Source organism: Salvelinus namaycush, chromosome 33 (genome assembly GCF_016432855.1).
Source record: "Salvelinus namaycush isolate Seneca chromosome 33, SaNama_1.0, whole genome shotgun sequence".
Classification (NCBI taxonomy): Eukaryota; Metazoa; Chordata; class Actinopteri; order Salmoniformes; family Salmonidae; genus Salvelinus; species Salvelinus namaycush.
The window spans coordinates 6359242-6385213 of NC_052339.1; the positions used below are offsets into that span (position 1 = coordinate 6359242).

The window sequence follows — 25972 nt, forward strand, 5'->3', positions numbered from 1 at the left end:
CACAATGACCTCCCTTACCTGAAGGCACTGCGGGCAGGTTGTATCAATCCTTATTTGGATGGATTATATTTCTTCATAAGGAAGCCCATCTTGATTGTTTTGCACTCTCTCTGTTATTTTCAATTCCTTGCTTTCCCCCCTCTCATCATTGGACTGGGACAATCTGACTGGTGGCTATGATTTCTTAAAGAGAGGTCCTCGATTCCCAGGGAAAGACATGCTCTCCAGTGATAATCATGTGAGTGAAGATTTATAGGAGGGCAAGACGCCGCCTAATGGCCTGCCAAACAAATGTGCCGTAATAAACATTTCAATGGCAATCTCTTCTTCTCCTCCAATCTGGGCTGACGTCAAGCTCATCTGACTGATGCACCGCCAAGGGGCAACGGAGCGAAGATGGACTTGTTTATTTGTGGTAAGAGACTTGGGTGAACTAATAACCGGATCTCTCTCAGACCTCAAAATAGACTCTAGGCCAGGGCTCTCCAACCGTGTAGGTTTTCGCTCCAACCCTAATCTAGTGCAGCTGATTCTAATAATTAGCTGGTTGATAAACTGAAATCAGGTTAGCTACAACTGGGGTTGGAGTGAAAACCCACAGGACTGGAGAGTCCTGCTCTAGGCGCTCCTGCTGTAAGCAGGTGAACTGCTTTAAAAAAGGGAGAGTTCACTATTTTTGTTCATGCACATTTTCCACTTAAACACCTTAGGTAGGCCTTCATTTAATCTAAACCGGATTTTAAAGATTGTTGGCTAGTTATTTAGTCATGCCCAGCATCTTCTGGCTAGCATTTTTGAAGCCTATAGCAATGCAAATAGAAAGTATAAGAATCACGTAACAGTGCAGGGATCCATCCCTTTAATGCAGCCGTTTTCGCAAAGCAATGATGAGGTAGTAAGGGGACATTTTGACAGCGTAAAAAGCGGTTGTTATTAAAGCATACAAATACAACAAAAATCTAGTTTCAAATGCACAGAAATAAACAATTACGCAACTGAATTATGCAGCTTGTCTGTACTATTGCATTATATGTGTGCATAAATTATCACGGACCAATGTTGATATTTTGAAATAAATCCTCCAATATTGTATTGGGAGAATAAAATTCCACCACAACCATTGTTGGCCTAACATTGGAGCAACTTTTTATTTGTGTTGACATAATGTTGTGCCTCTTCCTATTAATGTCCTTTTTGGGGATACTAGAAGTGTAAGAGCACGGAAGGGTCAAGTGACTAACTACACATTAAAAAAGGGGCAATCTTCATTTGCTATACATATTGATTTTTTCAATAATACAGTGCATTAGGAAAGTATTCAGACCCCTTGACTTTTTCCACATTGTTATGATACATCTTTATTCAAACATTTATTAAAAACATTTTTTCCCTCATTAATTTACACACAATACCCCATAATGAAAAAGTGAAAAAAGCATAAAAGAAAATATAAAAATAGTATTTCAAATTAAAAACAGAAATACCTAATTTACATAAGTATTCAGACCCTTTGCTATGAGACTCGAAATTGAGTTTAGGAGCATCCTGTTTCCACTGATCATCCTTGAGATGTTTCTACAACTTGATTAGAGTGCACCTGGAGTATATTCAATTGATTGGACATGATTTGGAAAGGCACACACACCGGTCTTTATAAAGGTCCCACAGTTGACAGTGTATGTCAGAGCAAAAACCAAGCCATGAGGTTGAAGTAATTGTCCGTAGAGCTCCGAGACAAGATTGTGTCAAGGCACAGATCTCGGGAAGGGTACCAAAACATTTCTGCAGCATTGAAAGTCCCCAAGAACACAGTGGCCTCCATCATTCTTAAATAGAAGAAGTTTGGAACCACCAAGACTCTTCCTAGAGCTGGCCACCTGGCCAAACTAAGCAATAAGGGGAGAGGGCCTTGGACAGGGAGGTGACCAAGAACCCGACGGTCACAGTGACAGAGCTCCAGAGTTCCTTTGTGGAGATGGAAGAACCTTCCAGAAGGACAACCATCTCTGCAGCACTCCACCAATAATGCCTTTATGGTAGAGTGGCCAGACGGAAACAACTCCTCAGTAAAATGCATATGACAACCCGTTTGGAGTTTCCAAAAGGAACCTAAACACTCTCAGACCATGAGAAACAAGATTCTCTGGTCTGATGAAACCAAGATTGAACTCTTTGGCCTAAATGCCAAGCGTCACTTCTGGAGGAAACCTGGCACCATCCAAACGGTGAAGCATGCTGGTGGCAGCATCATGCTGTGGGGATGTTTTTCAGCAGCAGGGACTGGGAGACTATCAGGAGGGAAAGATGAACCGAGCTAAGTACATAGAGATCCTTGATAAAAAACCTGCTCCAGGTTGATCAGGACCTCAGACTAGGGTGAAGGTTCACCTTCCAACAGGACAACAACCCTCAGCACACAGCCAAGACAATGCAGGGGTGGCTTTGGGACAGATCTCTAAATATCCTTGAGTGGCCCAGCCAGAGTCCGGACTTGAACCCGATCGAACATCTCTGGTGACCTGAAAATAGCTGTGCAGCGACGCTGCCCATCCAACCTGACAGAACTTGAGAGGATCTGCAGAGAAGAATGGAAGAAACTCCCCAAATACAGGTGTGCCAAGCTGTTAGCATCAAACCCAAAATGATTAGAGGCTGTAATCCCAAATGTGCTTCAACAAAGTACTAAGTAAAGGGTCTGAATACTTATGTAAATGTGATACTTAAAAAAACTATTTTTGATTTATCATTTTGGGGTTTTGTGTGTAGATTGATGAGGGGAAAATATCTATTTAATAAATTTTAGAATAAGACTAACATAACAAAAAGTGGAAAACGTCACAGGGTCTGAATACTTTCTGAAAGCACTGTATACCGATTGATTCTAGGAGAATATAACATATACAACAAACACTTTATGAGCTTAATTCAACTGTCGTAACCCATCAGAACCCCAAATAAGCATATTTTACTCCACTATTTGTAAACAATGTCATTGTAAACAAACACTGTATAGCCTAAAAACATGGTTTAAACTAAAATTTTGATCACGTCGATGGTCAGTCCATCCATAACTCTGTCTATGAATTCGAGAGTGGTTACATTTCTCCAGGCCCATCCCTCAACTCTTTACCAAAACAGAGGCAGGGTGGCCGGCAACCGCTTTGTTATTGTTTTGTTTGAACTGCAGATTGCCCCTTTAAGTAATAAAATCATCATCGTCCATCAAGTCACACACCCTCATACCTAACAGGTAACTGCATCTGCAGTGCTATGAGAGTGCACCAAGTAAAAAACGAAAACAACAAAACAACGACGTCAATACAATGTTCAACACAGGCAAAACACCATGTCAGGTACCTACCTCTCCAGGGTGAATGGTACGGAAGACTTTGGGCTCACGATCTGTGGGATGAGAGGAGCGAGGAAGAGGGTATAGTTGTGTTTCAGTTCCGGTCACCCACTGGCCTGGATCCTTCCGGCCGCCTGCACATGAGACAAAAAATAAATACATTGATGGATCAAAGGCCTTGTTTTGTCAGGCGGAGCGGAGCGGAGAGCGACCACCTCAGTGCTGGGGGGAGGAGACCATGGATTCACCCCAAAGCCAAGCAACAAGTCCATAATATACTATGGAGGGGAGAGGAGTCAGGCCTAGCATCAGTTTGAGATTTCAGTTGACTGATTTGACACAGTGAGTGGAGCAGGTTAATATAACCATTAAACGGCAACAAATATATCTGCTATATAGGAATTAGAAAACCAACATTTCCTACCAATTTCTCTTTTCACTCCTTATTAATTTTACGAGGGAGTGGGATGACCATTTCTCATTGCTTTTTAGAAAAGAAGCAGTAATGTCCACACACATACCCAAACCACCCACCCACGCAAACTCTAACGGCGCCACATCTCTTGGTCCGAATGCCTCACTAACCGCGAGACCCACCATGTCAGAGGGTAAGAAGGGCCCCATAGGAAATCAATAGGAGACTCCACTCCTGAATGACTCGTCTTCTGAAGTGGCTGCAGACCAGCCGTTATGGCTCTCCCATGCGGTCAGACTCGATAAAGGGTGGCTTGAGTGATCATCGCTCCCGCTCCGCACTAACTGGAGCTCAGCTAGTCAGTCAGCGAGCAAGCAAAGGTGCTACCTGGTACTGAAGAAGGAGAGAGTTGGAATTTTGGGTGTATAGTTGGCTTTTTTCATATAACCTTCATTTAACTAGTCAAGTCAGTTAAGAACAAATTCTTATTTACAACACAAATGATTAGCTCAAATGCATTAAGAAGGAAAGAAATTCCACAAATTAACTTTTAACTTCACTAGGGTAGGGGGCAGCAATCTGGATTTTGGATGAAAAGCGTGCCCAAATTAAACTGCCTGCTACTCAGGCCCAGAACCTAGGATATGCCAGGAAGCCCGCCTCACCAACATGTTGGAGGGAACACCGTACAACCACAAGGAGTCGCTAGAGCGCGATGGGACAAGGACATCTCAGCTGGCCAAACCCTCCCTGAACGATTCTGGGCCAATTGTGCGCCACCTCATGGGCCCGGGATCGAACCCGGATCTGCCTTAGACCGCTGCGCCACAAACGTGAGTGTTTCTAATGAAACAACAATGCATGGAAATGACTATTGACAATCAATAGCTAAAATATTTGTGATTGAGATCACAATAAAAAATAACTAAATTAAATGAGTGGGTGAAATCCTTCCTCATTGATTTGGCTGTTCAGTAGCATTATCAGTCATTGTTTGGAGATTGCCTTTTTTCCCTGCCTGACATCTGAACTCTGGGCTCTTATTTTCCCACCTTAATTGGACCTGTGAACGATTAATCAATTTACTCCATTGGCCCGTTCCGCCACTGTGAAAAAACAAGGTATAAATGATGAATGCAAAAATGTTTAGGTCTTCTTGTTGAATACCTAGGATTTATTTGTGAGGGAACACCTGCATTGGTCAAGTTGAATAGAAGAGATGGACAGAACCCAGAAAGCCAACCAAGAGACTTGATTGAGTATGCCACTTTTGTCAGTGTTACTTACACTCTGCGTTAGTAATTGATGCTACTGTCAATGTGATTTTGGGATTTTTTTTGGTGTCAAACCAACAATAAGAGAGTTTCAAAGGCTTAAGTCTTGAGCCAATTAAGTTGTGATATGTCACTAGTAAGTCGATAAGTCGTGACAGCAGGATGGCTGGTTGGGTACTTTGAAGGAAGAATTTCTGTGCATATGGATGTTGTTAAAGACAGCTGATATGCTCTGTTCCACCATGGATTCCAGGCTAAAATAAATATTATATTCTAAAAGTAACAGCCACATCTGCCGTCCTACTGGATGTATTGTGCGTTAATGTAGTCCATGGATTTAATATAAAAATAGACCAATGTTGACACATCTGGTCAGAAGCTATGAGAATAGGAAGATTCAAATCTTTTGTGAAGCATCACAGCACAGTTGAAAAATATATGGCAAATAAAAATCCGAAATGGATGATGTTGGAAGATAGATGGGAAGGGTTGAGTGGAGCTGAAGGGTGGGACTAATAACAAGATAAACAATGTAGGGCATACGGGATCTGTGAAATGTGTATAGATGCGGAGCTTTTGTGAAATAGCACAGTTACAAGTGGAAATCAAACTGGATGGACAACAGAAATAGAGGAAGGACTAAGAACAAACAAGGGGACACATGGGGACAAAGATCGTACTCTTTGGAGAAATGTCCTCTGGTCTGATGAAACAAAAATAGAACTGTTTGGCCATAATGACCATCGCTATATTTGGAGGAAAAAGAGGGAGGCTTGCAAGCCAAAGAACATCATCCCAACCATGAAGCGCGGGGGTGGCAGCATCATGAGGAAGGAAAATGATGTAGATATATTGAAGCAACATCAGTCAGAAAGTTAAAACTTGGTCGCAAATGGGTCTTCCAAATTGACAATGACCCCAAGCATACTTCCAAAGTTGTGGCAAAATCACTTGAGAACAACAAAGTCAAGGTGTTGGATTGGCAATCACAAAGCCCTGACCTCAAACCTATAGAAGATTTGTGGGCAGAACTGAAAAAGCGTGTGCGAGCAAGGAGGCCTACAAACCTGACTCAGTTACACCAGCGCTGTCAGGAGGAATGGGCCAAAATTCACCCAACTTATTGTGGGAAGCCTGTGGAAGGCTACCTGAAACATTTGACCTAAGTTAAACAATTTAAAAGCAATGCTACCAAATACTAATTGAGTGTAGGTATAGTTCTGACCCACTGGGAATGTGATGAAATAAATAAAAGCTGAAATAAATCACTGTACTATTATTCTTACATTTCACATTCTTAAAATAAAGTGGTGATCCGAACTGACCTAAGACAGTGAATCTTTACTAGGATCAAATGTCAGGAATTGTGAAACTGAGTTTAAATGTATTTGGCTAAGGTGTATGTAATCTTCCAACTTCAACTTTGTGTACCGCTTAGATAGCTAATCAAATTATGTCATATTCTTATAATTCAAGGGATAGCCTATTCATTAAATAGGCCTAATTTAAATGACTTAACCTTAGACTGTGACAGTAAACCAACATGAGATATCAAGCAGAGTGCTTGGGGGTTATTTATATTTCTGACCAATGCATGAAATGTATAGGCATGGGTCATGCGTTATGACTGGTGAAAATACAACATTGTCTTGTTGAATAACCAGTTCATGGGAAGGTCATGTGTGACAGAGAGGAAGTGTAAGCCCTAAATAGTACGTCAAATTCATAATAAACATGTACATTAAACCAGCAATCTGCAGATGAAACGATCAACTCTATCCCCGCCTGTTTCTGTAAAAAGAAGAAAAAAAATGGTGGGATGGGGCTGGAGAAATGTAACCACTCACAAAATCAAAGACAGAGCTATGGGACTGACCAGCCATGATATAAAAGTTTTAACCATGTTTTGAGCCTATACAGCATTTGTTTACATGTACTTTGTTTACAAACATTGGAGTAAAACAAGATAATATCTGTGTTTCTGATGGGATAAGACAGTTGAACTAAGCTCACGAGGCATTGAAAGTTATATTCTTCAAGAATCAATGGGTACATATCATTAATTTATAAGTCCAAAAATGGTTGTAGTTAACTGCTGATTGCCCCTTTAAAAGACAATATCAAAATGTAAATGATTACCATCATGAATTTGGCGTACTATATAGGGCAAGTGTGTGGTTATCTATTTCAAGAAAACCCATTCCTACTCTACAATACCAGCGTTGCAGGTGATCGCTAGCTACAGTAGGAAGATATGAATGCCTAAAAAGGTGTTTACAGTTGTTCACTTGACCTGTTCCTGACATTAACAAGAAATGCAATAACATAGACTGGAACTAACTCTTGCAAACTAGTTAGTCTATTCGTTACAACGGTTTTCGTAAAGCTAACCGCAATGCTAACCATAGAAGCACAGCTATCTGGTTTATGATTATGAATGGGGTGTTCTGGAAGGTTGAATCATTTGACAATGCCAATGTACTAAAACTCAGACGCGGCAGTGTTGGTCATTTACAAAGAAGAAATTTGTGTGGAAAAACACAAGAACATTACAAAAAGCACAGCTGAAAGTTAGCTCACCTTGTACCACTGTGGAACGGTGGATTGTTTTGAGAAGACCGAAAATATGCCTGTAAAAATAAGAAATATTTACCGTTTTGAAAAAAAAAAAGTATATTTGTCATAAAATATAGTAATTTTCGTATCTTTATAATACTTTGTTATGGTCATCAATCTTAGAGGCTTTCTAAAGCAAAACTGAAACGTGTGATTTTATACTGGCGCTCACTAACTACATTTAATCGAGGTCCTGAGCACGAACGACGGTCGGCGCGTTGTTTCCAAGATGGCAGCGTCTACATCCCAGGTGCTTTCTCTGTATCGCAAGCTTATGAAAGAAAGCAATAAATTTCCCTCTTATAATTACAGGTAAAAGCATTGCTGTTTCCTATTGTCTGTGTTCTAGCTAGCGATAGATATTGTTTAAATGGTCTCATTGCCATTGCTGGTCAACATTCTGATAGATTGTGTTGTGCAGGAATGAAAGATTTGGTTGTGCAGGAATGAAATTAGACTTCAACAGAAAACGGATTTATATTAATGTGATTTAACTTCAAATCGTTTAGTCGGGGTTGGGCTGTTTAGCACCTTTGGCCATAGCCTGGCTATAGTACTTCAAGAGTTCAGGCTGGCCTCATAGAATAGACGTAAACAGAAACCACGTTTCCATAAACGTGCTTGTAAAGTCATCACATATTAGTAATCATGTACGTCTCTGGTCATTCTGTATTAAAGTGACGGAAACCGGAAGTTTCGCAACATTTTTATAAATGCCGACAGATTTGTTGGTTAGACATGGTGACGTTTTTGTCGGTAAAATTCAGAATGCGAAAATGGCGGTGGAAACGCCATTGTGTAAATATTGATATAATAACCATAATATCGAAGTAAACTTGGAGTCACTATAATATGGTGTGTGGTCCTCGCACTACGATTCGGGAAAGCATACCGTTTATTGGGATACAGATGTAATAATTTGTGATGGGGTGTTATGTTCAAGTGATCGGAAAGGGTCGCGAACTGGTCAATGCTAATCCCTAGTCAATGCTAATCCCTGGTCAATAATGGCACCAAATCACCTGTCTTGAATCTTAAATTCACCGCTTTTTGTCCAATATATCAAGATAGGGCGGTTTATATTGTTATTACATTTTTAGGGTTGATGTCAAACACAGATGATTCAATTAAAATGTACTTAATATGCGAATAAGGCAGTACGGAATACATATTTACAGTAATTTAAGACTAATAATAAAAGATTGGGTGGTTCATATTAACATATCTTGTAAAAATGTTAAACAATTAAAATAGTATACAAAGTTTTATTCTATGTCAATTGGGCACTAAATATCCGAATTGGTATGTACAGAATATAAAATAAATACAGGATGCAAAGCCAATTCATTTAAAGTAAGGTGGTCATATTGTTAACATACACAATATATACCAAAGTATGTGGACACCCCTTCAGTTGAGTGGATTTGGCTTTTTCAGCCATGCAATCTCCATAGACAAACACTGGCAATAGAATGGCCTTACTGAAGACCTTTCCAACAAGTCAGTTAGTCCAATTTCTGCCCTGCTGGAGCTGCCTCTGTCAACTGTAAGTGCTGTTATTGTGAAGTGGAAACTTCTAGGCGCAACAACGGTTCAGTCGCGAAGTAGTAGGCTACACAAGCTCACAGAACGTTACCGCCGAGTGTTGAAGCGTGTAAAAATTGTCTGGGCAAACTTACAGTTAATGTAAGGGAATCAGTCAATTGAAACATACATTAGGCCCTAATCTATGGATTTCACATGACTGGGAATACAGAAATGCATCTGGTAACAGATACCTTAAAAAAAGGTAGGGGCGTGGAACAGAAAACCAGTCAGTATCTGGTGTGACCAACAGTTTTCACAGTAAATTTAAAGTAGTCCTTGTGCATAGAGTTGTATGGTTTGTTTTTGTTTGACATACAATTTAAAGTGAAAAAACTGAGTCAAACCATAATTATGTTACCTTGGAATTGCCCATAATGTGAATGTTTGTGTGTATATATAGTCTTATGAGTGTGCTGTTACCTGAATAGGTCCATCGGTCAATTTCTTGGGCCACTATACCTATTTTGCCAATTAGCCAGGACCCCTTTTACTACACGGAGCCCTGCTTATCACGGCTGGACCTACGACGTAATCTGCCCGAGGGTTTTATTTTCTTCAACAGGCCCCTCCGTCGCGATGTCCCTTGAATGCCCATCTGCTAGCCGCGGCCCGCTAGCTGTCTAGATTATATTGGACTGTTAGCTGAAGAGATCCATCGGCCAATTTCTTGGGCCACTATACATATTCTGCAAATTGGACTGGACCCCTTTACTACACGGAACCCTACTAATCCATCACGACTGGACTACCGACGTAACAACACGAGGAGGCTATAACGGACTTCTTCCGTCGCGATGTCCCTCTACGGCCCTTCTTCTAGCTTGCTAGCCCTGGCCTGCTAGCTGTCTGAATTGCCGTGTCGCCAGCCTAACTACTCCCTGGACTCCTATGATCACTAGGCTACGCTATGCCTCTCCCTAATGTCAATATACCTTGTCCATTGCTTTTCTGAACCTGCCAGGTACAACCCCAAATCTGTAAACACGGGCACCATCATAGATATCATCCTAGCCAACTTGCCCTCCAAATACATCTCTGCTGTCTTCTTTACCAAGATCTCAGCGATCACTGCCTTGTTCCCTGCATCCGTAATGGGTCTGCAGTCAAACGACCATCTCTCATCACTGTCAAATGCTCCCTAAAACACTTCAGCGGACAGGCCTTTCTAATAGACCTGGCCCGGGTATCCTGGAAGGATATTAACCTCATCCCATCAGTAGAGGATGCCTGGTTATTCTTTAAATGTGCCTTCCTCACCATCTTAAATAAGCATGCCCCATTCAAAAAATTTAGAACCAGGAACAGATATAGCCCTTGGTTCACTCCAGACCTGACTGCCATTGACCAGCACAAAAACATCCTGTGGCGTACTGCATTAGCACTGAATAGCCCGCGTGATATGCAACTTTTCAGGGAAGTTAGGAACCAATATACACAGGCAGTTAGGAAAACTAAGGCTAGCTTTTTCAAACATAAATTTGCATCCTGTAGCACAAACTCCAAAAGGTTATGGGACACTGTAAAGTCCATGGAGAATAATAGCACCTCCTCCCAGCTGCCCACTGCACTGAGGCTAGGAAACACTGTCACCACCGATAAATCCACTATAATTGAGAATTTCAATAAGCATTTTTCTACGGCTGGCCATGCTTTCCACCTGGCTACCCCTACCCCAGTCAACAGCCCTGCAACCCCACAGCAACTCGCCCAAGTCTCCCCATTTCTCCTTCACCCAAATCCAGATAGCTGATGTTCTGAAAGAGCTGCGAAAACTAGACCTGTACAAATCAGCCGGGCTAGACAATCTGCACCCTCTCTTTCTAAAGTTATCTGCCGAAATTGTTGCACCCCGTATTACTAGCCTGTTCAACCTCTCTTCGTATCATCTGAGATTCCCAAAGATTGGAAAGCTGCCGTGGTTATCCCCCTCCTTCCAGACTCACATTAAGCATCTCCAATCCAAAATTAAATCTAGAATCGGCTTCCTATTTTGCAACAAAGCATCCTTCACTCATGCTGCCAAACATACCCTTGTAAAACTGACCATCCTACCGATCCTCGACTTCAGCGATGTCATTTACAAAATAGCCTCCAAAACTCTACTCAACAAATTTAGATGCAGTCTATCACAGTACCATCCGTTTTGTCACCAAAGCCCCATATACTACCCACCACTGCGACCTGTATGCTCTCGTTGGCTGGCCTTCGCTTCATACTCATCGCCAAACCCATTGGCTCCAGGTCATCTACAAGTCTTTGCTAGGTAAAGCCCCGCCTTATCTCAGCTCACTGGTCACCATAGCAGCACCCACCCGTAGCACGCGCTCCAGCAGGTATATTTCACTGGTCACCCACAAAGCCAAATCCTCTAATGGATGATGTCAAAACTATAAAGTAACACATGGAATCGCATAGTAACCAAAAAAGTGTTAAACGAATCGTAACATTTTAGTTTCTTCAAAGTAGCCACCCTTTGCATTGACGACAGCTTTGCATGTTCTTGGATTTCTCTCAACGAGCTTCATGAGGAATGCTTTTCCAACAGTCTTGAAGGAGTTCCCACATATGCTGAGCACTTGTTGGCTGCTTTTCCTTCACTCTGCGGTCCAACTCAGCCCTAACCATCTCAATTGGGTTGAGTTCGGGTGACTGTGGAGGCCAGGTCGTCTGATGCAGCACTCCATTACTCTCCTTGGTCAAATAGTCCTTACACAGCCTGAAGGTGTGTTTTGGGTTATTGTCCTGTTGGAAAATAAGTGATAGTCCCATTAAGTGCAAACCAGATGGGATGGTGTATTGCCGCAGAATGCTGTGGTAGCCATGCTAGTTAAGTGTGCCTTGAATTCTAAATACATCACCAACAGTGTCACCAGCAAAGCACCATCACACCACCACCTCCATGCTTCTTGGTGGGAACCACACATGCGAAGATTATCCGTCCACCTACTCTGCGTCTCACAAAGACACGGCAGTTGGAACCAAAAATCTAAAATTTGGACTCATCAGACCAAAGGACAGATTACCACAGGTCTAATGTCCATTGCTTGTGTTTCTTGGCCCAAGCAAGTCTTCTTATTATTGGTGTCCTTTAGTAGTGGTTTCTTTGCAGCAATTTGACGAGGAAGGCCTGATTCACGCAGTGTCCTCTGATCAGTTGATGTTGAGACGTGTCTGTTACTTGAACTCTGAAGCATTTATTTGGGTCACGATATGAGGTGCAGTTAACTCTAATGAGCTTATCCTTTGCAGCAGAGGTAACTCTGGGTCTTCCTTTCCTGTGACAGTCCCCGAGAGCCGGTTTCATCATAGTGATTGATGGTTTTTGCGACTTCACTTGAAGGAACTAACGAAATTCTTGATGTTTACCGTGTTGATTGACCATGTCTTAAAATATTGATGGGCCGTTCTTTTCTCTTTGCTTATTTGAGCTCTTCTTGCCATAATATGGACTTGGTCTTTTACCAAATCTTCTGTATACCACCCTACCATGTCACAACACAACTGATTGGCTCAAACGCATTAAGAAGGAAAGAAATTCCACAAATGAACTTTTAACAAGGTACACCTGTTAATTGAAATGCATTCCAGGTGACTACCTCATGATGCTGGTTGAGGGAACCATTGCTGGTTTGAGTTATACAATGCATTCTGGGTGTCACGTAAACGTCTGTCAGACCAAAGATTTTATGAGGTGGAATGGTTCACTGATCTTTCAGGTAAACTTCCAGAAGTGAATGAAGGGATGTGAATGATCGTAGACGACACACCCCCTTCAACACAAAAACAGACCCAACTCATCTTGTCTTATGTCTTTGGTTGACGTGAAAAAACAAACATTGTGGCGCGCATAAACTACCCATCGTCGGATTACTTCCGATTTTATTGAAAGTGTTCTACTCAATTATTTCAATGAATGGTGAGCTCACCAGTGATGTGATTAATTGTAAATAGTAATTGCTATTAGCTAATCCATATTGTGGTTTCTGTCAGATGCGATTTGGCTAAATATGACTGCTTGTGTTACATCAATCTTTCCTCAATTAGGGCTAGGACTAATGTAGCTTACATTTTCTGGTTTGGATGACTGTATTATGCTGGCATTACTTCTGTGAATGTCTGTCTGAACATTGCATCCAAAAATAAACTAGTCAAAAGTGTGGCCAGCTCAAACGCTGACTGTTGCGTCAATCGAAACGCGACGTTCTAAATAAGCGTTCTAATCACACCTGTTTGAGCGCATGCTGCAGGGACCACTGTAGAATGATCACACCTGTTTATTGGTATGTGTCAATGGGTTAACAATGGACTAATGAGAAAATGCCAAAATATAGTTTTTTTGTGGGGGGGGTTCTTTTTAAGTGGAGCTACCATATTTCATATTTTTAGTCACTATATGAGAGGGGATGGGGCCAATCTTATTTGAGATACGGTCTTTTCCATTTCAGTAAGAGGGGCTGAGTGCGTTACAGGTAAATAGTCTTTATTGCACTTGCACAACACAGATTATCTCACAACAGCTTGAGAGGTCTTTAAAATCTCAACCACATTCATATAGGCTAGTCTCGTGCACCTAGATTTGCATCACAACTGCAATTATGAATTACATTGCTCACAACTTTTGCCACTGCTCTGTGATCTAGCCTACAACTGGTCACCTTTGCAATTGTAGTTAGCCCACTTAGGCTATTATTCTCCCCAACGTTCAATAAGTTGTTTCTTTAGGCCTTTTTATGCAAACTTTAGTTAAGTCACTGAGAACATGTATCTTTGACAATGATAAAATAATTGTGAGGTAAGGACAGCCAGTGTTTCCACTCATGTCAGTTAGAATAATGTTGCATTGTGCAACAAAGCATGATGCTGTCTGTGGCACAGAACAGCCCTGATTTAATAATTGAAGGCTTAAAGAGACACCTCTTTCTCACTCTGCTTAAAGTGAAACTGAGTGTTTTAGCAACATGTATTCTAAAAATCTGTTCATATACACCCCTAGGAAGAAGGACACTTATTAAAATATATTTTTTTAAACATTTTCTGACATGGTGTCTTAAACGTTTTAATAAATTCATAGTATACATCATTCTCAAACATTCTAAGGCATTTGTGAAAATGCAATAGCAATATAGAGTGGGAAAATGGCTGTGTGCTTGGACAATTAATAGACACTGCCATAGACAAAACCTAATAAAAACATCTGTCTTGTCCAGCACCGGTGTCTATGCAGACCGGTGCGTCATATCCAATCAGCGCTACAGTAGGCCTATATGCAAATAAACCATTTATATCACACGGACCTGTCATCATTCACATTGAACTGGACTGTGTTTTTACAGGCAGTAGCAACAGCACTTCAGGTTATTAGATCGCATTCGCCAAAAGTCACAAAACATCTGAATGGATTTCTGTGAATATGTAATTACCACAGGAGTTCCCTTACATTTGTGAACTTCAGTCCTATTGATCAAACCATGAAAAAGTAGTCTCTCAGTTGCCTATGCACATCAACAAGATCAACAACTAATGCTAGCCGGAGCAAGATGAGCTAAAATATAACGAAAGAACTCTAGCTAGATAAACCCTCTCAAACTTTTCAGCTAGTTGGCCATCAAAATTGTATTGTTAAACGATGGGGAATGGTAGCCTGCTCGTCCTTCTGCAGCTTGCCTGCCAATGTATGCTTGTCCCAACCTACGTAGCTGAATGGGAACTTGTCTCCCTGCCGAAATAATATTTGTCCAGCCTTTGCTGCTATGTTTGCAGATTTGCGTAATATGCTACGACCCTAATCAAAAAGTATTGAACTCCAAATGGCGAATGCAGCTTTGCTGTATGGTGCACTCCATATATTTTAGTTGAGTAGTCAGCCTACTGCTCAAATGTTGCTGTAATAGGCCTATATGTTTCTCCTTTGCATGGTGTTTTGTTTTTTGGTTAATCATTGTCGAGCTTTAAAAACCAAGGCCAGACTGCAACACCAATATTATATATATATTACACACACAGTAAAACAAGTCCTAAATCGACATAACCTGAAAGGCCGCTCAGCAAGGAAGAAACCACTGCTCCAAAACCGCCATTAAAAAAGCCAGACTACGGTTTGCAACTGCAGATGGGGACAAATCTCATACTTTTTGGAGAAATGTCCTCTGGTCTGATGCCACAAAAATAGAACTGTTTGGTCCTAATGACCATCGTTATGTTTGGAGGAAAAAGGGGGGAGGCTAGCAAGCCAAAGAACACCATCCCAACCATGAAGCACGGGGGTGGCAGCATCATGTTGTGGGGGTGCTTTGCTGCAGGAGGGACTGGTGCACTTCACAAAATTAGATGACATGAGGATGGAAAATTATGTGGATATATTGAGGCAACATCTCAAGACATCAGTCAGGAAGATAAAGCTTGGTCGCAAATGGGTCGTCCAAATGGACAATGACCCCAAGCAAACTTCCAAAGCTGTGGCAAAATGGCTTAAGGACAACAAAGTCAAGGTTTTGGAGTGGCCATCACAAAGCCCTGATCTCAATCCTATAGAACTTTGTGGGCAGAACTGAAAAAGCGTGTGCGAGCAAGGAGGCCTACAAACCTGACTCAGTTACACCAGCTCTGTCAGGTGGAATGGGCCAAAATTCACCCAACTTATTGTGGGAAGCTTGTGGAAGGCTACCTGATATGTTTGACCCAAGTTAAACAATTTAAAGGCAATGCTATCAAATACTAATTGAGTGTATGTAAACTTCTGACCCACTGTGAATGTGATGAAAGAAATAAAAGCCGATAAATCATTAATAAATCATTATCTCTGCTATTATTCTGACATTTCACATTCTTAAAATAAAGTGGTGATCCTAACTGACCTAAGACAGGGTATTTTTACTAGGATTAAATGTCAGGAATTGTGAAACCGGAGTTTAAATGTATTTGGCTAAGGTGTATGTAAACTTCCAACTTCAACTGTAATTCTTAAATTAAATTAAAAAATATTAACAAGGCCTCAAGGTAAATTTGTGCAAAACAAATGAACAACACACACCCACACGTCTATTCTATTGTTTAGGAATGTTTGACCACTAACTGTTTGAATGTAATTTTATATAATCATTTTGATTTGAAAATGTATTAATTTAGTTAATTTGTTATAATTAAAACTGCCTGTGGTTATTTGCTATTGGATTGGCAGAATGACACAACTACTAACCCATTAGCCTACAGCTGGCCCTGAACATAAGTTTTTTTGACTGCACCTTATTATCCAATGTCACACGTTACCGATGGCAAGGTGAAGCCTGTGCCCAAAGCACTGCAGGCGGGTCCAGTTGTTCAAGCGCAATACTTTTATCATGTTGCTCCCGCTGTCTGTTGTCATGCACACCTGTCGGTCTTTGCTGATCTTCCACGATGCCAGAGAGGCATTGAGACCCTGGGCTATTACTTCACCCGTATGATTATCGGGGAAGTAAGACGTCTGGAGGCAAACATTTAGCAATTTCCAGTCTTCATTTATGTAGTGGACTGTCCAACTTAGGTATGGCTCGGACATTCTGCTCGACCATAGATCGGCTGTGGTGGAAAAACAAACAACAGCCAGCTTCTCTGCGACTCTTTCGCGGGTAGCAGTGTATAATCGCAGCAGGGCTTCTTCCTTGAAATTCTTGTGGCTTAGCAGCTGATATTTAGCAACTACCTAGCAGCTTTTTAAAGCTTGGCTTTTCTACTGTAAAGATTGGGAAAATATCTTTTGCTATGTAATAGGTCACTGCATCTGTTATCTCCTTCCATCTCAAACTTTTCTTGTCATAAGGGATTATGTTCGAAAAGGATGCGGCTATGGTAGTTTGTCTTTTTAGCAGATGTTTTGGGAATCGAGCGACTTGAATCGGCATTGCGTAATCTCACGCATTCCTTCCATTCCACCGCGTGTTGCAGGTGATGGAAGAGGTTGGTTGTGCTGCTGCTTTTTGTAGCAATTGTCTTTCAAAACATTTTGCACGACATTCGTTTGCTGAACATCAGACCTTTTAATCTCGAACCACTTCCATATTACTGAAAAACATTGCTGCCCTTTTTTGGGATGATTTCATCCTCACGAGAGGCTGAGCTGGCTCCCTCACTTTCTATTTTGGTGGAACTCTTACCGCCGCTACACTTCTCCGGCGTGGTTACAATTTGGGAAAGGCTGTCTAGGGTTGTGTTTGGTGGATAACCTCTACATGATTCAACATTGGGCTGACAGTGAGATGCTGCATTTGTAAAACGTTACAACATAACAGAACCTCAACTCTATCTTTTTCCATATCGCGCTAAAACATAAACTCGAATATATCGAATAACCTTGATATATCGCCCAGCCCTAATCTCTATTGAAATCTATATGTTTTGACCATGACAGCCACACCATTCAATACCAGACTCAGCTGAGGTCTAGAATTTAGGGAATGATTTGTACAAAATACAATGCTCTTAGTTTGAGATGTTCAGGACCAGTTTATTACTGGCCGACCATTCCAAAACAGACTGCAACTCTTTAACCCTTTCACACGTACCATCACACGGGTGTGATCGTTCTACAGTAGTCCCTGAAGCGTACGATCACACCCGTGGGATTAGAAAGCTTATTTAGAACGGCCAGTTTCGATTGACGCAACAATCAGCATTTGAGCTGGCCACACTGGTTTTTTTTCATTAATTTTTTTCAGAAACTATTTACACAAACACAGTCCTTACAAAGTTATGTCCAGAATGTGAGCAGTTATTATTTTTGGATGCAATGTTCAGGTATTCACAGAAGTATCTATAGCATAACACAATCATCCAAACCGGAAAAATGTAGGCTACATTTGTCCTAGCGCTAACTGAGGAAAGATTGACGCAACACAAGCGGTCATATTTTATAATTCTCGGCTGACAAACTACAATATGAATTAGCTAATAGCAATTACAATTTATAATTAATCACATCACGGGTGAGCTCACCATTGATCGAAATAATTGAGTAAAACACTTTCTAGAAATCGAAAGTAATCTGACGATTAGTTTCAGCGCGCTGCCACGCTTTTCTTCCTCACAGAAACCAAAGATAATAAGAGAAGACAAGATGAGTTTAGTCTGTTTATAGTATGCGTGTTGAAGGGGTGTGTCGTCTACCATCCATCCATAATCAGTACAGCCTTCAAAAAAGTATTTTACACACATATATGCACATTACAATCTATGCAAGAATCGGAATGCATGATTTATCACCGGGACTTGAAAAACGTGAATAAAAAAGTAAATATATCAATAATTTCCACAACATTTTCTGATAGTAATTTATTGATACAAATGGCGCGTGCAGGCAGTCAATCACGTAACCTCACTTCCACTCTGAGCCATTCAGTGTTGTTTATGTATGTATCTAGTGAGCTAAGCTGTAGCATTAGCAATGTCTTTCAGAAGGAGACAACTCACAAATGCGGAAATTCTGGAGATTCTTTTAAAATTCTGACAATGAGTCAAAGTCAGGAATCAGATTCTGACAGTGAGGAGCTGCCCCCCAGCCATTGAGAACCCTGAATCTAAGGACCCCTTGTCCACTGACAAAGTCCCAGTTCCCTTTGAAGATGCTGGTGGTGATGGAGACAGACCGACAGTGGATGAAGTACAGGAGTTCTGTGGTAGCTGGAAGGCTGCCAGCCATTTCACCCCTCCTGGCCCTGCTATTTGCTTTGACGAGTCCCAGTCTGGAGTGCAACGCCCCTTGCCATTTCCATCTGAAGCAGAGTGCTTCAAGTTGTTTCTGACAAAGGAGCTGGTGGGAGACATAGCAGAGACCAATCGCTATGCCTTGGAGCTGCAAGAGAAGAGAGAGACAGGAGTAGGGGGGACGACCACAATTAGTGAAATGTATACCTTCCTGGCGACCGTCCTTCTCATGGGGATAGTAAAGAAGAACTCCCTAAGAGAATATTGGCGCACAGATCCTATGTTTGCAACTCCCTTCTTTGCCACCCTCTTTTCCCAAGACTGCTTCCTAGTTCTGCTGCGATGACTGCATTTCATCAACAATGCTACTGCCATCCTAAATGACCCGTTATACAAACTAAGAAATGTCAACAGCTGGCAGTAAAGTGGCATGACAAACGAGACATCATGTCCTCTCCACTGTCCATACAGCAACCATGTCGGCCACAGGGAAGGTGGACCACCTGACGGGAGAGAGAGAAATCAAACCATACTGTGTGCTTGACTATAACCTCAAAATGGGAGCAGTGGATAAGGCGGACATGATAAACAGCTTTATGGAATGCACTCAGAAAATGACCAAGTGGAATAATAGATTATTAACTATGACTGCAATGCAGGCAACAGACGGAAAATGTGAACGTGTGTGCAGGACGGGAGATGAGCAAATGTCTGCAGACTTGAACTGCACAAACAATTGGGAAGTGTTTGGGGAAAATGTCAAAAAAATTGATTGGTCCGCAAAAGTAAAAATGACTACTTTTATGTGAATGAATGAGGAACACACCTCAATTCAAACTTTTCTTCGAAAATAAAAAACTTTGAAATTGACAAGTTGAAAACTGCCTATAAATTAAAAAAGGCTGCGTGCCTTGGTTTGAGGGCAGCGCTGATTAAATGTACTGTTGCGTAACAATCACATTCTGGGATGGAGAGAACGTTCTAACATCACGTGCATAAAAATATTCCCACTGGGGTGACCGTTAGAGATATTTGGAACTAACGCATGACAGGGTTAAGGGTTTCACTGACTTCATTAGCTGTGGTTTCTGATGCTTATATGGTTGACTCATCAGCATACATGGACATGCATGCTTTGTTTAATGCCACTGGCAGGTCATTGGTAAAAATAGAAAAGAGTAGAGTCCCTAGAGAGGTGTCCTGCGGTACACCACACTTTACATGTTTGACATGAGAGAAACGTCCGTTTTAAAGAAAACCCATTGAGTTCCATTTCTTTGATTCAGAGCTGAGGTTGAAAAGCCATAACACACGTTTTTTTCAACAACAGGTTATGGTCAATAATATCAAAGGTTGCACTGAAATCTAACAGTGCTGCTCCCACAATAGTATTATTATCAATTTCTTTCAACCAATCATCAGTCATTTGTGTCAGTTGACTCGCTTGTGTGTCCTTTTCGGCCCGCTGCCCTTGTGCTTGACACACGCTAGCCTATTAGTCACGTTATGACTGACTTGTGATCATTGCCTTTGCTAGTTTGATTTTGACATTCCCAGCCTTAGTTAGTCGTCCATTTTTGTTCAAAATATTTAGTCATTGAAACAAACAGTGCATCCCGAATGTGTAGAGACAGCAAACAATGTATCAGACCAGCTGTGATTTACAACCTTATAGCAATGTTTTTTGGACTACCAAGAATTGTATTGGTGAGTTCTATTAATCATGCATTAAACTGCATCCATCTATTCTGCCAACAATGCATTACTGTATGTCATGGAATTTTGAGTCAAATAGCACCCATTTTTAATAACCTATCTTTTTGGCCTTGTAGCATAAACTAGGAATTTTATAGATTTTACTTATGATTGTTCATTTGTTTCATCTGCAAAGCAGTTAAAATGCTGTCGGTTCCACTTTAAAGTGTGTTACGCCTGGTTAGGGATCGTGTAATAGACCTAAAGGGGCTGTTTTAACTTCATGGTCCAAAAACTTAAGGCAAGTATGTCCCCAGACAGTGCTTCAAATTGGCTGCAGCAATATCACTGCATTCACAGGCAAACGTGGAAGATAAACCAGAGGACGCATGAGAGGCTGCTTTTCGATTCTCACCACCGCTCATGCGTTAACAATGGTGGAAACTCACTCCAGCCGAAGCTTAAACCAATTCAACGCTTTCCAATCCATGATGGGGAGTGTTGAAGTGCACAATTCAGGAGAAGGGGATGTAGGCGTGCCGTGTGAGAGCCATAGGGAAAGACTGTGTGAGGTGGGCAGAGAAGGAGCGAGTGGGAGAGGGAATAACATGAATGAATAGCAGATGTGCTGAAGTAAGAGAAAATATGAGGTAGACCTGAGAGAAAGGGGGTGGGGTGGGGTGGGGGAGCGGGAAACTCCGAGAGTCTTGGAGAGAAAGACTGAGAGGGAAGGTAAGACTGAGATGGGGAGAGATGAGATATTCTGTGAGGGAGATATGTAGACTGTATTGCAGACACACTGCAGAATATGAACCTTATCAAAGCAAGGGCGGACTGGCATAAGTAGATCTTGCATTAAAAATAACTTTAACCCCCTGTGGCTTCCAGCGCTAACACTGTGGAGTCGGCGACGAGTCACGTGCAGCTGTGCGATGGCTCTTAGTCATCAAGCAGACTGTCAAGAATTAAAACCTTGAAAAGCCTCGGCTAAATAAGTGATCGTGGAAAGCCACCCTTGTGTCACATGGAGTGTTGTACCCTGTGAAATCTCTAGACATGTTTGAGGGATTTGAGTGCGTCCATATTCAGTCATGTTTACAGCGAGAAGGTAGCACCCATGTTTTTCTCTTCAAACAGTACAGAATGCTGTATGCCTTGTTTGGATTTGAGAACACCTTAGTCTATTGTTATTGGTTCATATTTAGTATGTCATTTCAAAGCAAAATGTTTTTTTCTCATTTTCTTTCTCATTCCTCATTAGGAGAGATGTATCTGGAGAACACTAATCACTGCTTCGTGCTGTACTGTACTGTGGAGCCTCCCCCAATAGTGATGTTGGTCATTTTGGTTCCCAAATGGCGAAAAACAACACCAACAATGTTAATAATAAACCCTGCCATTTAGGTACCTACAGCACATTTGGAAAGTATTGACCCCTTTTTTTTCACATTTTGGTACGTTCCAGCCTTATTCCAAAATGGATTAAATAAACATTTTCCTCATTAATCTACACAATATCCCATAATGACAAAGCAAAAACTGTTTTTTTTTTTAGAAATGTTTGTAAATGTAAATATAAAAACACCTTGTTTACATAAGTATTCAGACCCTTTCCTATGAGACTAAGTTTAGCTCATGTGCATCTTATCCCATTGATCATCCTTGATGTTTCTACAACTTGATGAGAGTCCACCTGTGGTAAATTCAATTGATTGGACATGATTTGGATAGGCACACACCTGTCTTTTATAAGGTCCCACAGTTGACAGTGCATGTCAAAGCAAAAACCAAGCCATGAGGTTGAAGGAATTGTCCACAGAGCTCCGAGACAGGATTGTGTCAAGGCACAGTTCTGGGGAAGGGTACCAAAACATTTCTGCAGCATTGAAGGTCCCCAAGAACACAGTGTCCTCCATCATTCTTAAATGGAACAATTGTGGAATCACCAAGACTTCCTAGAGCTCGTCACCCGGCCAAACCGAGAAATCAGGGGAGAAGGGCCTTGGTCAGGGAGGTGACCAAGAACTCGATGGTCACTCTGACAGAGCTCCAGAGATTCTCTGTGGAGATGGGAGAATGTTCCAGAAGGACAACCATCTCTGCAGCACTCCACCAATAAGGCCTTTATGGTAGCGTGGACAGACGGAAGCCACTCCTCAGTAAAAGGCACATGTCAGCCCGCTTGGAGTTTGTCAAAAGGTACTGAAAGCACTCTCAGACCATGACAAAAACAAGATTCTCTGGTCTGATGAAACCAAGATTGAGCTCTTTGGCCTGAATGCCAAGCGTCACGTCTGGAGGAAACCTGGCACCATCCCTAAGGTGAAGCATGACTGCGGCAGACTCATGCTGTGGGAAGGTTTTTCAGTGGCAGGGACTGGGATACTAGTCTGGATAGAGGGAAAAATGAACGTAGAAATGTACAGAGATCCTTGATGAAAACCTGAACGCTTGAGACTGGAGCGAAGGTTCACCTTCCAACAGGACAACGACCCTAAGCACACATCCAAGACAACGCAGGAATGGCTTCGGAACAAGTCTCTGAATGTCCTTGAGTGGCCCAGCCAGAGCCCGGACTTGAACCCGATCGAACATCTCTGGAGGGACCTGAAAATAGCTGTGCAGCAACGCTCCCCATCCAACCTGACAGAGCTTGAGAGGATCTGCAGAGAAGAATGTCAGAAACTCCCCAAATACCGGCGTGTCAAGCTTTCCCTCTATCCTGACTAGTCTCCCAGTCCCTGCCACTGAAAAACATCCCCATAGCATGATGCTGCCACAATGCTTCACCATAGGGATGGCCAGAGAATCTTGTTTCTCATGGTTTGAGAGTCCTTAGGTCCCTTTTGGCAAGCTATAAGCAGGCTCTCATGTGCCTTTTTACTGAGTGGCTTCTGTCTGGCTACTCTACCATAAAGGCCTGATTGGTGGAGTGCTGCAGAGATGGTTGTCCTTCTGGAACGTTCTCCACAGAGGAACTCTAGAGCTCTGTCAGTCACCATTAGGTTCTTGGTCAACTCCCTGCCCAAGGCCCTTCTCCCCTGATTGCTCAGTTTAGCTGGGCGCCCACCTCTAGGAAGAGTCTTTGTGGTCCCAAAATTCTTCCATTTAAAATGATTGAGGCACTGTGTTCTTGGGGAACTTCAATGCTGCAGACATGTTTTGGTACACTTCCCCAGATATGTGCCTCGAGACAATCCTTTATCTTCGCTAGAAAGAAACAATTTTTTTGGTTGAATAGGCATGACTGGTTCAAGATCTGTCGTAAGACTACGGTGGCAAAGTATATCTTTCCTACTTAACGCGGATCCAAGTTCAGTTTTCAGATCCACTGGGGTCATTGGTGTAGATTAGCTGCACGTTTCTGACTGGTCTGGGAACTGTCACAGCGGGCAGCCTTTCCTCACTTGGCTCGACAGGATATGGTTTTGCCAACACAGTCAGATATTTACACACTCTTGTACCCTTAACCATTTTTAAACTGACTAATGTGTTTGTTGATTTTAATGAGACTTTATTACTATAATGAGTAATCCAGGAAAGTTTATTGACATGAGAAAATGTCAACTCTGCAGAGCACAATGACTACAATGAATGGCTAAATTACTTCTGGACACGAAGGGTCCATGGTTCTCCTCCTCACCCCTCTACACTGAGTGTACAAAAGATGAAGGACACCTTCCTATTATTGAGTTGCACCCACCCCTTTTCCCCTCAGAACAGCCTCAATTCATCAGGGCATGGACTCTACAAGGTGGTGAAAGTGTTCCAAAGGGATGCTGGCCCATGTTGACTCCAATGCTTTCCAAAGTTGTGTCAAGTTGGCTGGATGTCCTTTGGGTGGTGGAGCATTCTTAATACACATGGGAAATTGCTAAGCGTGGAAAAACCCAGCAGCATTGCAGTTCTTGACACAAACCAGTATGCCTGGCACCTGCTATTATACCCTGTTCAAAGGCACTTAAATCTGGTCTTGCCCATTCACCCTCTTAATGGCACACATACACACAATCTCTCAATTCTCAAGGCTTAAAAATCCTCCTTTTAAACTGTCTAGTACCCTTCATCTACACTGATTTGAAGTGGATTTATCAAGTGACATCAATACGGGATCATAGCTTTCACCTGGTGAGTCTGTCATGGATAGAGCAGGTGTCCTTAATGTTTTGTTCACTCAGTGTATAAACTGTCAGCTAAGCCTGGGGGATGCGTTCCAGTGCGCTTTCCTGCCAAAAGCTGACACTGGCTGAATTTCACGCAGTCATTTGGATATGTTAAAGCTTTAAGCCCACATTCATGGCCATGATAGCTTTTTTTATATAAGAATAGGGGCATTTTATTCAGTCAAAACTGGTATTCAGACATGTCTGTGGTCTGGGCCTAAAACTAAAGTATCCCTTTGGTGCAGGAAAATGCGTTTGCTTTAGGTTCTCAGCTAATCTGATGATTCACTTTTGATTGTGTGATCCAAGATTACTCACTTGGTAAAGGCAGGAAGAAGCATTTTCTTCTCTCTAGAACACACGTCATTCTTCCTTCCATAATCTGTCTTGAGCTCCCCGCTCTCCTGTCACAACTGAATGGCAGATGGGGTGATTGCTTCTCCGGCTGTCGTAAAAGGCCCCATCCTCGTATTCTTTTGATGACTCAATTATTCCCACACCATGGACGAAGTGCACACTGTGTAGACTAATTGACCAGCAGTCTTAAGCAGACCTCGCAGTGTGCCTCAAGCTGGTCTGTATGGCATATCAACAAGGCTTGGTAGGTTACTTTCTAAATGTAATCCGTTACAAATTACCTGTCAAATTGTAATCAGTAACATAACTTTTGGATTACGCACACTAAATAACGTAATCTGAGCGTTTCAGTCACTGCGCATCGCCATTGACTTGATAGGCTATTGATTTCATTGGGCCTAGCGATTTTGCAAAAATATGCCTATGATGATGTACAAAGAATTATGTTAAAGTACCATTTTATTATGAATCATGTCATTGATGTACTCCAGAGAAAAAGGTTTTGGTTTTGTCCTGTTGTGTTCTGTTGGTGGTTTGCCATTAGAAGGCTTTGGGCTACTTTTTCCAAAGTATGTCTTGGTGACCTGAAAATAGAATAGCTTGATCAGTCATGTTTTAAAAATTCAGCTGCTGTGTTTTTACAGCAGATGCAATTGTACTAACTCAGCAACTAATAATTAGCTAATGCAAATGCACCTTAGACTCAACAAATTGACATGTTATTTGTTTGCTTCAAATCCTCCTCTGGCTCCCAATTGGCATAGTGGTCTAAGACATTGCATCTCAGTGGAAGAGGCGTCACTGCAGTACCTGGTTCGAATCCAGGCTGCATCACATC

At 41.8% G+C, this 25972-nt stretch overlaps 2 protein-coding genes across 2 annotated transcripts in view; one reads left to right on the top strand and one right to left on the bottom strand.

Annotated features, from left to right (window-relative positions):
- LOC120028061 (phenylalanine--tRNA ligase, mitochondrial-like) overlaps positions 1–7744 on the bottom strand; it is a 134240-nt gene extending 126496 nt beyond the window's left edge. Inside the window, exons 1-2 of the mRNA XM_038973210.1 lie at positions 7619–7744; positions 3362–3483 (exon numbers count right to left, since the gene is read on the bottom strand). The gene's annotated coding sequence lies outside the window, so the exon portion shown is untranslated. The remainder of the gene's footprint in view (positions 1–3361; positions 3484–7618) is intronic.
- A 95-nt stretch (positions 7745–7839) lies between these two features.
- LOC120028062 (LYR motif-containing protein 4B) overlaps positions 7840–25972 on the top strand; it is a 69473-nt gene continuing 51340 nt past the window's right edge. Inside the window, exon 1 of the mRNA XM_038973211.1 lies at positions 7840–7966. Coding sequence (XP_038829139.1) covers positions 7884–7966 — 83 coding nt within the window. The 5' untranslated portion in view covers positions 7840–7883. The remainder of the gene's footprint in view (positions 7967–25972) is intronic.